The sequence below is a fragment of the Theropithecus gelada genome, chromosome 13, assembly GCF_003255815.1.
Source record: "Theropithecus gelada isolate Dixy chromosome 13, Tgel_1.0, whole genome shotgun sequence".
NCBI classification, from domain to species: Eukaryota; Metazoa; Chordata; class Mammalia; order Primates; family Cercopithecidae; genus Theropithecus; species Theropithecus gelada.
This window is the reverse complement of record NC_037681.1, coordinates 16,848,507-16,861,011: the sequence shown is the minus strand read 5'-3', so window position 1 is coordinate 16,861,011 and position 12,505 is coordinate 16,848,507. Positions and strand designations below refer to the sequence as shown.

At 42.5% G+C, this 12,505-nt stretch overlaps 1 protein-coding gene across 1 annotated transcript in view; it reads right to left on the bottom strand.

The window, feature by feature from the left end:
* AFF3 (AF4/FMR2 family member 3) overlaps positions 1 to 12,505 on the bottom strand; it is a 580,919-nt gene that overhangs the window by 475,146 nt on the left and 93,268 nt on the right. Inside the window, exons 3-6 of the mRNA XM_025354195.1 lie at positions 12,156 to 12,230; positions 9,464 to 9,584; positions 7,806 to 8,118; positions 7,291 to 7,676 (exon numbers count right to left, since the gene is read on the bottom strand). Of these exons, the coding sequence (XP_025209980.1) occupies positions 7,291 to 7,676; positions 7,806 to 8,118; positions 9,464 to 9,584; positions 12,156 to 12,230 (895 nt within the window). The remainder of the gene's footprint in view (positions 1 to 7,290; positions 7,677 to 7,805; positions 8,119 to 9,463; positions 9,585 to 12,155; positions 12,231 to 12,505) is intronic.

Sequence of the window (12,505 nt, the reverse complement as noted above, 5' to 3'; positions counted from 1 at the left end):
ACTGAGGCCCCAACACGGGGAGGCCCAGGATTGGTGGGGAGCACCTTCTTTCATCCATATCCTTAAATTAATTAACTCACCCAATAAGCATCTATTGAGAACAAACTATGTGCCAGGAACCATTAGAGATGCTTCAATAAGCAGCACCGTAAAAAAAGGAACAAAATAAACAAAAATCCCTGGTTTTGTGGAACTTATAATCTAGTGAAATTCATCCACCTCTCTTCAATTTCTACATTCAGAGCTGTCAACCCATCTGGGGTTGGACACAGGAGCAGGTAAATGCGAAGCAAACAGAGCCACTATAAATACCTACAGGAATTATTATGAGTGTGAATTGTTTCTGAAGGCTTACTACGTGCCAGCCACTGTGCTAAGCACTGTAAGTACTAACTCATCTAACAGTCATAAAAATGCTTTCAGTAGGTTCTACCACGATTCTGTCACAGATGAGGCAACTGAGGCACCCGGCCATCTGGCCAGGAAATGGAGTGAAGAAACTCAGACGTTCCAGCTCTAGAACCCACACTCCTCGCTTTGCTGTAGAACCGGGCCACTTACAGCAGACCGAGGGGTTCCAGTCAGTATCACTTCCAGAGGCATCTCTCGGTCCCACAGCCCACCCTTTAGTCAGAACAGCAACGGGAGTATCCAGGCACGGTCCACGGGTGCCTGTCACATGCGTAGCTATGGAATGGGATCTGCGAACAGCACCAGGGAGACTCCATTTTCATCTACTGTAAATGTATTGCTAATGCCGGTTAATCATGTGGAGATAAGTGATCCTACTGCTCAGCCCAATTAAACACACTATTTAATACACTGTGGCTTCAAACAGATCTGTCTCAACAAGTCATTCTAAATGCTTACTCTGTGAACATTTTACTACTTGTCCTCAGCTCCAATTGTGTTTCTTTAGCATTTCATTTGATTAATAAAGCTCTCATGTGATAGGTTCCCCTATAGATAATAATAGCTCAGAAAAAAACAAATACACAGAAAAAGAGAGAAAAGGTGATCTCAGACTGGAAAATAAAATCTCAGGAGGGGGTTAGCATCAAATAAGGAAGAATCACGCTACTCAGGCTTTGTGATATTAATCCAGGCTAATCTTGGTTTTCAAGATTTTAGTTATGTCTAATACAAAGGAACTTTCAGAATTTCCTCTCTCTCTAGCGCGCACGCACACACACACACACACACACACATAAAATCACTCTCAACAGTATACTCGCTTTTCTATTTTGTTTGCTTTTCTTTCAAAGGTGTTTAAATAACAGAAATGTAGCCAATATTTACCAAACGCTTACTATGTTACCACTGTGCTAAGCACATTACATACGTCTCATTCGCTCCCCGCTGCTGCAATAACTCTGCCAAGCAGGTATCATTACCATGCTCTCCACCTCACACATAAGGAAACTGAGGTCCTGAGGAAGTAAACCACTTGCTCCCCGTCACTCGGCTGACAGGTAGCAGGCCCAGTGCTTGCTGGTCTCCATAGCTGCACCCATTCCACAGCATTCTACCTCTTCCCTGTGTAGCTGAAAGACTGCACAAGATTTCTGACCAAAGAAAGGATGAAATACACAAGAAGAGGCTTTTCTCACGAAACTGGAAGAGTGATACCTCCTTTCTGGGTGGCAGAAATACAGGATCACACGTCACTTTCAACTGACTCCAAACGCAGAGGCCCGGGGGTTCCTGAGCAGCTCCAGGTGCGCAGCTCGGGCCCAGGAGGCTGCAGCTGAAGGGAAAGCAGCCCTGTAACCTGTTCAGACGCTCTCCGGGGGAGAAAGCTTTCTGAGAACTGAGAAAGCATGGAAAATAAAGTGGGCTTGCTAATAATCTCCCTCCAGGTCCCGCCCTCCACGCCTCCCGGTCAGTGGTGGTTTCCCACCCTTAAGGCTAGAAAACTTGGCTTAATGACGTAAATCTGAAGAAGCCCAGAGAGGAAAGAGAAAGGAAAAGGTCTCTAGCACCTTCACACAACAGGATACATTGGAACGCATTTTCTTCAAATTTCTCATCACAAGACTACAGAAACTGAAACTGAAGTTTTTTCATGTTAAGTGCCTTACCTTTTTGTTTTGTTTTGGTTTTGGTTTTTGGTTTTTTTGAGATGGAGTCTCACTCTGTCGCCCAGGCTGGACTGCAGTGGCGCGATCTCATCTCACCGCAATCTCTGCATCCCGGGTTCAAGCAGTTCTCCTGCCTCAGCCTCCTGAGTAGCTGGGATTACAGGCATGCACCACCACGCCCAGCTAATTTTTGTATTTTTAGTAGACACGAGGTTTCACTATGTTGGCCAGGATGGTCTCCATCTCCTGACCTCGTGATCCACCTGCCTCGGCCTCCCAAAGTGCTGGGATTACAGGCGTGAGCCACCGCACCCAGTCCAAGTGCCTTACCTTTTAAGACCCCACTGGCCGACCATAAAAGGACTGGAAAATGTGGAAATATTTCCACTTGCCAGTCTTCATTACGACCTTCAGAATCACCCATCCAAACTACAGAAACCACGTGCTTCCCTCCAGCATCTGAGATCAAGGTCTGGGTCTCCGCTCTTCCAGGTATATGCAGTACAGGCACTCCACGTTCTAAGAGGACGGAAACTGCCCATCGAGCAGACAGGAGGAAGCGCAGAGCGTAACCATCAGTGCTGTTGCTATGCCATGCTGTCCTGCTGGATGTGGCCTCCAACTGCCATGGGTGAGCGAGGGTGATGGGAAAGACGACACCACGACAGGTGGGGAAACTGAGTCTCCAGGCTTGCCACACACCCTCATTTCTTCCAGGAGCAATCAGATAGAATACTTCAATTTGAAAACATTATACATCTCAAATGTAATTAAGAAATTCTACTGGCATGAATATGTAATGTACACATTGCTTTACAGATGCCTTTTTTGCCCGACAGGCTGGTGCCGACTTTAATTTGGAAGAAATCCATTTTCATACAAAGGTAACCAAGAGTGACAGGAAATAGGAAGCCTACATCATTTATCTTCTGTGAACTTTAGAAAAAATCAGTTAATTGCTTTTCTAGGAAGCTATTTTATGGAATCACAGTGCTTCATCTTTCTATTCTTTTTCATGGCATAAACGGCGATTTTAAAATGCCCTTCATGAAAATTCTATGATTCATCAATACATCTTAGACTATTTAATTACTTAATTTAACAAATAAAATTCTGATCAACCACAAATGGTTTCTCTGTTCTTATAGATAAATTATCAACCACTATGAAAACATCTAGGATATCACAGTCTACTGACTGATATTCAAATTCAGGTGTCCCTTTCCTTACCACTGACTAAGCTATGGGCAGCAGCTCCTGGCTTCCTTTGCTTCCCTGGCTTATCAAATGAATTCTGTTCCCAGCCACTGGAGCCCTCTGCAACAGCAGTTTCAAACTATCACTACTTATTAAATTGCAAACAGCAAACTATAATGTGTAGGTTTTGGAATATACCGCTGAAGCTGTAACTTGTCAAACCACCGACTGCAAAAGGCCCAGGACACTCCTGTGTTGTCTCACTGGCTCTACATGTTAGGTTTTGCACGCCACTGTCCTATTTTTGTGCCCTGGCCCCATCACCTAACATATACATACGTATTTTTAAATTCTACCAAGTGTAGGCTAATATAACTTTTTTTCAAATCTAAAATGATCATCTTAGTAATGATTTTATATTATTCCATGAGCCAAAGACAGATACACTATGAAGTTAATGATGCTTAAGCCTCAGGGTCTCCAAGGCCCAGGGGAGTTGGGGGTGGGGTGGGGGTGGTACTGTGTTAACACAGTTACATTTTTTTGAAATAATGGCAAGGGTGAGATATTTTCTATTCCTTTATTCCTAAAGAAGGTCCCCAAGACTACGCAAATTTGAGGTCCCACAAAACTGTATCTGCCTCTCTAGGTTAACTGTCCCCAGTGTTTGGATCTGGAATTACACGCTGAGCACAAAATACTAATTTGTGTGTGCGTGTGAAACAAAAAATAATTCACTTCAGTCCGAAATAAAATTCAGTGTGCCAGGCCCTAGAACATTCTAGAGGGCCTGCTTTGGCCATTCGTTAGTCCCTGGTCTCTCACCTAACTGTAGACACCCTTCCAGGGGGCACTCCCAGGGAGGCTCACTTAATGAGGGGCGGTGTTCAGAATAAAAGACTCAGCTACAACAACGAAAATATGTTTTTCATTAAACACAAAACTGAGTCGGGAAAAGCCAGCCAAGAGGCAGGTGTATGAGTTAAGGAATTCTCTTGAGGTCTTTAACTTCCACATCAAATTGCACTGGATTTTTCTGCACTAATTACCTATTATTGAAGACTCAGGAATTATTGCAAATAATTTGCCATAGCAGCAGGTAGGGTGCCGATGTTGTAAGGGAAAGAATGAAGAGTTTATGACGTGTAAAACCAGGCAAAAGGGATTCAGATTTTCCCAATTTTTAAAAATAATACAGAATTGTTTTTCTACTACAAGGGTAATGAAGGTGAGGGAATTTTCCTAGGACTAAAAGGACAATTTTAAACTTAATTTGGACTGTAAATGAGAGAAACTGCAAATTAAAAGCTATGTGCTGGAGTCTAATTTATTCAGTTAATGTAAATTTCTTGGAGGCAGAGATTACATCTTACAATAAAAAAAAAAAAAAAAAAATTCTCCTCGCATTGCACCTAGTCATTAATCTGATTTTCTTATGAGGAATGTACCTATACAATGCCAAACAGCTATTTTTGCATGACCTTCCTTGTTTCTATGTCACTTTTACCTAACCCTTCCAACCCCCAAATTCTTCACACTGTGATAAGTCTTGCTCTGTAGCTAACATCCTGAAACACCATAGTCAAGTAATAACCTTGTAGGTCACTTTCTTTGGAAATTTCCCTGAAAAACACCTTCTCTACCTCACTGGAAATTAATGTCTGTACTGTTGAGAGGAGATTTTCACACCTGCAGTATCTTTATTTTTAAAAATATTCACATGAATATTTTTGAAATGGTTTGTCACATTAAATTGTTTTACCTCTTTTAAAAAATAAAAATATTTATTCTCTCAAAAGTAAAATCTGGTTGATAAAATTCTTCGGCTTCTATGTGACGACTGTGAATTTTATTTTCTCACTTAATTTTTGTAGAGATGGGGTCTCACTATGTTGCCCAGGCTGGTCTTGAACTCTGGCCTCAAGCAATCCTCCCACCTCAGCCTCCCAAAGTACTGGGATTACAGGAATGAGCCACTGTGCCTGGCCTGATTGTGGATTTTATTGGAACAGACTATAAATATTGAATAATGTGCCTGCAAAAGAATATTTCTTAATCTTCTCTTGGAATACTGTCAACAAAAATCTCTGAGTTTGAAGGGTAGAAGTAACTTACTACTCGACTGCTAACTGTGAAATTTAGTCATGTTTTTATTGTGGGAGTGAGCCCAGACAAGTATTATAAGGTTCAAATTACAATATTTCTCCTAATATGCAGTGCTTTTTACTAAAATAAATACTGCACCCTCCTTCACCAATAAAAAAAAGAACCCACCCACCAATTTTTAACTTTGTTCTACAGACAACACCTCTTATCTCTTCTCTATCAAAGAATGATTGGCCTTTTTGAAATATTCAGGACAAAATGTTAGGAAGAGGGCAGGCTCGCTAGTTCAATGTCACTGCATATAAGGGAAATGGAACACTTCCCATAGAAAAGCTCTGATTTCTCTCAGCATGAGTCTCTGTCTGAGGCATCCCCTGCTCTCTCTGCTAACCAGACACCGTACACAGCATGTTCTTTCCAATCTGAGTTCTTAAAGGGCATCCTGAAAGTGTCCAGGTTATTAATGACATACCCAAAAGCCTCATAAAAACTGCACAGTTATCTGCTTAAGGCTTTACTGGCAATCAAATATTCATCTTTTTTGTTTTAACTAGAGTTTTATGAACTCACTGAATTCCAAAATAAACAAACATGTAAATTATTACCTAATAAATCTGAAGTTTCTCTGGTAGATAAAAACCATTTTAACAAGAAGTCAATTGAGACTGAAATAATGCAGGGATTCCTGGTGGTTGTAAAAGTTAGTCACCACTGCTTAAGGATACACCGGAATTTATTTGCTGCTACCAGTCATTTGATGATGATGAATCAAACAGCCTGATGAATTCAGTTTTGTAAGGTGTTATGTATGTGTGTTTCCTACAAACTTTTAAAAACATAAATGCCTATAGAAATTACATTTTGCTTCCATTAATTCCAAGTGAACATTTTCTAGAATCTATCATAAAAGTGTAATTTAAAAAAAATTACGGTATACATGTCACTTAATTTTCTCTGCAAAACCAGTGTAAACATCTCATAGATTAAAAAAGAGGTCTTCTCTAAGGGTGATATGTTGATCTCCCTATCAGTCCATGGTGATCTCTGAGATGATAGTTCAGAAATGTTTAAGCTCAGTCTTGTCAAAAATGCAACAACAAATGTCAAATCATTGATTTCATTTGGTTATTAAGATACAAAGAATATTCTGGCCACAATGTTACTCAGTCTTTAAAGAATATGTTAAAAAGAAAAAACTGAACAGTTCCTAAGCATAATGTTCTAGAACTCACATTTAATTTTAGTTAGTATACCATATCACAGCGAAAAATATGTATGCATGGTCATATTTTTTTCTTCATGTACTCTTCACAACCATCATCAATTTGGAATACGGTCTGAGACAGGACAGGATTTCTAAAATATTTGAATAATTCACCATATTCAAAGTTGAATAATTTAAACAATTGATTAAAAAACTATTATGAGGTTTACTTGGTAAAGTTTGTGTTAAAATATTTCAAAACACAAAAATGTTAAAAGAGTTCTGGAACTCTTTCACATAAAAATTTACCTATTTACATACTGAAATTATAGCCTGTAAGTGCTTTTCTTATTTCTGAATCACTTATTCACTTATTTCTTAATTTTATTCATACCTCAGTGAACACTAGCTGTTCAGAAGAAAATTCTCAAACTATACTGAAGGGGACATTCCTTCCCTAACTAATACATACACACACAACTGCATTTGCTGGAACTCTAAAAATTTCATTTATAATAAATTAGAGATTTTTAAGACATCATTATGTAAGTCTGCCTCCCCTTTTAATGACTGCTACAAATCCTACCACATGAAGTCAACCCCATCACTGAAAAACAAGAAACACGGAAACTGAATTCACAAGGGTCAAGTTGCCACTTGTAACTACGCAGTTGCATGTGAACGGTGCCGATAAAGACTCACCTCCACCTGCTTGGGGATGCTGAACTTGGAGAGCTTGGCCTTGGCTCTGGCCGGCTCCGGCTTGCTGGCGGGGACTCCCCTGTACGATGTGCAGTGCACACTGGTTTCTGAAGATGACTTCAGCTTAGGAGACTCATCAGGGGCCTGATCTTGGCCGTCCATCGGCCGCACGTATGCGGTCGGTTTCTGCTGGACCAGGCTGGGTTTTGAAGCTAGGGATGGAGGAAAGTTCTGAACACAGTGTCCGCTGCTGCTGTGCTTGGCCGCCATGGCAGGTGGTCTCTCCTGGGTCTGAAGGCCCACCTCCACATTGCACACTTGTTTGGCCCGCGGCTGCTGTCTGCTAACACCATCTCCAAGCAAGGTCCTGAGAGAGCCCTGTTGTGCTGAGTTGGAAGAAGAAGAAGAGGAAGATAAGGATGAGGGGCTCGATACACGGGGATTTTATTTTTTTATTAAGGTTCTCTGGGTTTTAGCAGATTTGTGCAAACTAAGCAAGCTGTGCCTGTGCTTACTTGCTCTCTGTTGGCCGTCGGAGGGTGGGTGCCCAGCCTTCTGCCAGCCCATAGTGCCTCTCTTAGTCTGCTGCACGGGGACAGCTGCTGGTGTGGAAGTTGTAGTGCTACCAATAGATGAGGGCTGGGTCTGGGCTCTTGAATCTGCAACAAAATGTTCATCGATCTTGTTCACAGGAGTCTGAGGAACCCCAGGTTTGGGAACTCCGACGAGATGACTCTGATTGGATCTATCAGTTAAAAAGTCTTTCATTTCATCATAATTGCCTAAAGTGTTCTGGATCCGGTTGGACAGTTCATCCCCCTTGTTAGTCTGGAGAAAGAAAAACATATCCACGCTATTGTTAGAGACAACAGAAACACGGGAGATAATGGACAGGTGCCCTTATCAATCACAGAGTCAGGGTTGTCACACGCGGAATGAGATCTGAGAGATGAAATCGAAATCCTCATCGTCTCTGAAGGTGTCTGTCAGCACCTGGGGATGCAACAGGATAGGAAGCCTGTAATGGCCTCGGGGTGCATAAAAAGGCATCTATCCGGCCAGGCACAGTGGCTCATGCCTGGAATCCCAGCACTTTGGGAGGCCAAGGTGGGCAGAATACCTGAGGTCAGGAGTTTGAGACCTGCCTGACCAGCACGGCGAAACCCTGTCTCTACTAAAAATACAAAAATTAGCAGGGTGTGGTGTCGGGCTCCTGTAGTCCCAGCTACTCAGGAGACTGAGGCAGGAGAATCACTTGAACCTGGGAGGCAGAGGTTGCAGTGAGCTGAGATCGCGCCACTGTACTCCAGCCCGGGCGACAGAAGGAGACTCCGTCTCAAAAAATAAAAAGGAGCAGGGGGATTGATCCTTGGTCTTGTGAGTGTTGCAGCTAAAACAGATTACCTGGAAATCAGGAAAATTAACTATTACAACTTTAAAAAATGACCTGGATTAAGTCTTTCTATGATTGGATTGTCCTGTAATTGTAGTCCCATTAGAAGTTTTACTTGAAAATTCAGATTTGGCTCAGGATTAGTCTAAATATCATTCTTGCCAGAAATCCAGAATGACAGGCAAGAGATGTCAATGTGAAGCTTAAAGGAACATGGGCTAAACGTGCAGGAAGCTGGAATAACCCAGAGCTCCACGCAGCCTAAGGTATTTGTGAAATCTGGGATGACATTTCATTTTGGAAGCAAGGTTATATTTCTGGTCTTTGGTAAAAATGAGAAATAATCTTAGACTTTCTTTCTCATTAGCCCTAACAGGTACTCTAATCCTAGCGTGATCCATGCACGACAACTATGTAACACAACCTCCTTCTACTAGTGTTTGTTTTCCTACGAGCTGAGAAAACATAACAAATGGGATTGACCTTGATATGTTAATGCAGAGATGAAGTCTGTATTATTAATAAAAATCACAGCAAGCAGGTGTCAATAGTAAACAAAAGTTGCATGTTACTGAGGGAGTAGCCAGTAAAGCCATGTGAACCACACACCTCAATTTCTGGGGGAAGACCCTGCACTTGGTGGCTGAGCTGTCTTCCCCGGGCTGAACAGACAGAAGATGCGGTGAAGTGTGGTCAGCCAATTCTTTTAGTCAAGGCCACCTTCACAGGGAGTGAGAGAAACAAGTGAAAGGTAGAGATGAACAACTGAAAACCAGCTACCTTGTAGGGCTCACTGAAGAGAGAGTAACTAGAATTAAACGTGCCGTCATCCTGTTGAGTTTCTTGATTTCTTCTTTCTCGTTCTTTCCTCCGTAATGCATTTCTATCTGGCTCATAGACACTGCATCAGGAGAAATAAGACAGAACAACCACACACACAAATTAAACTGTAAAGCCCAACGTAACACTCATGTGAGTGCAGAAGTCTGGTTCGTGGACAAATGGTGATGATAACAAGAACACGGACAAGACAAAAGCCAGAGTAATCAGGCAGTGTGCTGGGGTGTCTAACAATTACATGCTTCGGGGGAAAAAGAATCCTCAGGACCAGTTCCAACCAGTACTAGGTTTCTCTTCCTGGTGTGTGAAAGAGGAACAATCTAAGCAACTTTGACAGGAGAAGACTGAACGTAATCTTAAGGCAGACGGTAATTACAGTGATGTGTAAATAGAAATTATGAGCATATTTTCTCTATGACAGAGCTTCTGAGTGTTATACGGGAATGCTCCTGTTCTTTTTCTTTCTTTCTTTCTTTTTGCATGGCTGTTTCTGTAGTGATTCTTTCATTAACTAGCTCCCTAAAGAGCTGTTAAAACTCCATGCTGCAGTGGTTTTCACAGTTATGAGTCTTCTTCTGATCTCTGTTAATCAGTCAAGTCGTCAAACGACTACTGAATCAATTCTTCCTTCTGATATATTTGACACTATCGCTCCTCCTAACTATGAAAAATGTGCCAGGAGGAAGGGGTGCAGGCAATGAGGGGAGAGAACGGAAATTGAATTATGTTGTGTCATCAAGGAACTCGGCCTTTTGTTGAAGAAAATTAATATCTCTTCTCTCAAAATACAATTATGAAGTGGCCAGGCACCAGACAACTGGAAGAAATGAGGAAGAAATAAAGTGTTCCTTCCCCCTAATAAGGAGAAAACAAGGGGGCTAATTCAACTAGTGATGAGGAAGTGACCTGTTTACTGAAGGAAGGAAATGCACTTGTTTTTCTGGCTCCCTGGATAAAGAAATCTGGCCTCCATGTAGACAACAGAACCAATGCTACCCAACGAAAAGAGCTTACAGATCCCTTAAGATGAGCTCTGTCCTCGTTTCCCAGCAGAAGCAGGTGGGTTCAGTGACCTGGCCATCATTCTGCTTCCAGCTCCCACTTGGTCTAGTGGGCAGACGCTCAGCTGGGAGTCGGGACACTCACCTGCAAAATGTGGTTCTCCCCAAATCAGCGACAGGGGGATGGAAAAGGCACTCGGTCTCTTTACGCCTTAGTGACTTCATTATAAAGCAGGGGTGTTTCATGGCACTGTTATAAGGCTTAAATGTGAAGGTAATCTATAAAATGGCTTTGGAGTAGCTTTAGGTGCCACAGAATCCAACATATTGCTAATAAAATATTGTTAATAATAAAAGGATCGGTGGGTTCAAAGGAACTTATAAAAATTGTGATTTTTTAAAGCTAAATGATTATCTTTAGTAAAACAGAGAGTATTTGTATCATGTCGCTGTAGGGGACACACAAATTATTGTGAAATAAATATTGCTTATCCTAACTCTGCCTGCGTGGCTGGGGTGCACTTTAAATTTGCTGTGTAAGGGGTGATGCGATGCTAAACATGCTTCTGGCAAAGCTGCTGCAGCACCTAAGGCATTTAATTTAAATTTAAGATTAGGGAATGTAACGATATCCAGAACATGGAGCCTATTAGCATTTTAATTCATCCTTAGTATATTACCCACAGTTATTAGATTTGGGAGTCCAACCAGTGACCTTCATATAACGGGGACTGCAGCCTCTGGTATCTTCTACCAACTGGGAGGCTCACAGCTCTAGCATCATGATCACTGATCACTAAGAACTCTCTGGGGCAGCTGTGGTGACTGACAGTGACCAGCCTAAGGAAGGTGGGAGATGGGAAAGACACTCTTATTCACAGAACCAGACTTCCAGTTCCCAGCAGAGGGTATGAAGGTCCTGCCCTGCTTGTGGACATCTGTAATATGAAACCCCGGCTTTCACAAACATTCCACGGATTTCAAATGGAGACTGCTCTGAGGACATATGACCCACACTATGGATGGATATGAAGTAGTCTTTAATCAACAGGAGAATTCTAGTTTCATTATGAACTTCTAGCTTTTGGAACAATATTGACACCTGCAGTTAAAAAACAAAAAGCGGCCGGGCGCGGTGGCTCACGCCTGTAATCCCAGCGCTTTGGGAGGCTGAGGCAGGCGGATCACGAGATCAGGAGATCGAGACCATCCTGACTAACACGGTGAAACCCCGTCTCTACTAAAAATACAAAAAATTAGCTGGGCGTGGTGGTGGGTGTCTGTAGTCCCAGCTACTCGGGAGGCTGAGGCAGGAGAATGGCGTGAACCCGGGAGGCGGAGCTTGCGGTGAGCCAAGATCTCGCCACCACACTCCAGCCTGGGCGACAGAGCGAGACTCCGTCTCAAAAGAAAAAAAAAAAGGCTTGCACAGCATGCATCATAACTCTTCCCTCTTCCCATACACACAGGGACTCCCACACCCATGCTTGTTGCCCCCAGTCAGGTCAACTCAACCAGACACACAAGACCAGTGTGATGCACAGAGTGGCCTTATGTAAGATGGAGCAGGCAGGTGGTCATTGAGAATGATTTCAGGGCTTCTCAGAAAGCCCCCATGCCCAAAATAATACCTCCTGCATCTGCTGGCTGATGACTGAAATTCCACAACTAGAGAGTCATTCCTCTGGTTTAAGATGTCTTCACCCCTGCAAGAAATATAAACAGCACAAGAAGGGGAAGCACTTTAAACCTGATTAGCCTTGAGGAGCTTAGCGTGCACAAGTCTGTCTGCATATTTTCCAGAGGCCAAGGGGAAGGGATCCAGAATCCCAGAGGGGGCAGAACGGGAGGCAAGATGAACAAAGGAAGGGACCACAGTAGACGCAGCCCTGAGAACAGATTCATACACTCCACTTATTTTTCAGTGTGGCTTAAATGTTTAAGACAAAGGCAATAGGATAAAAACCAAAATTAATCAGGC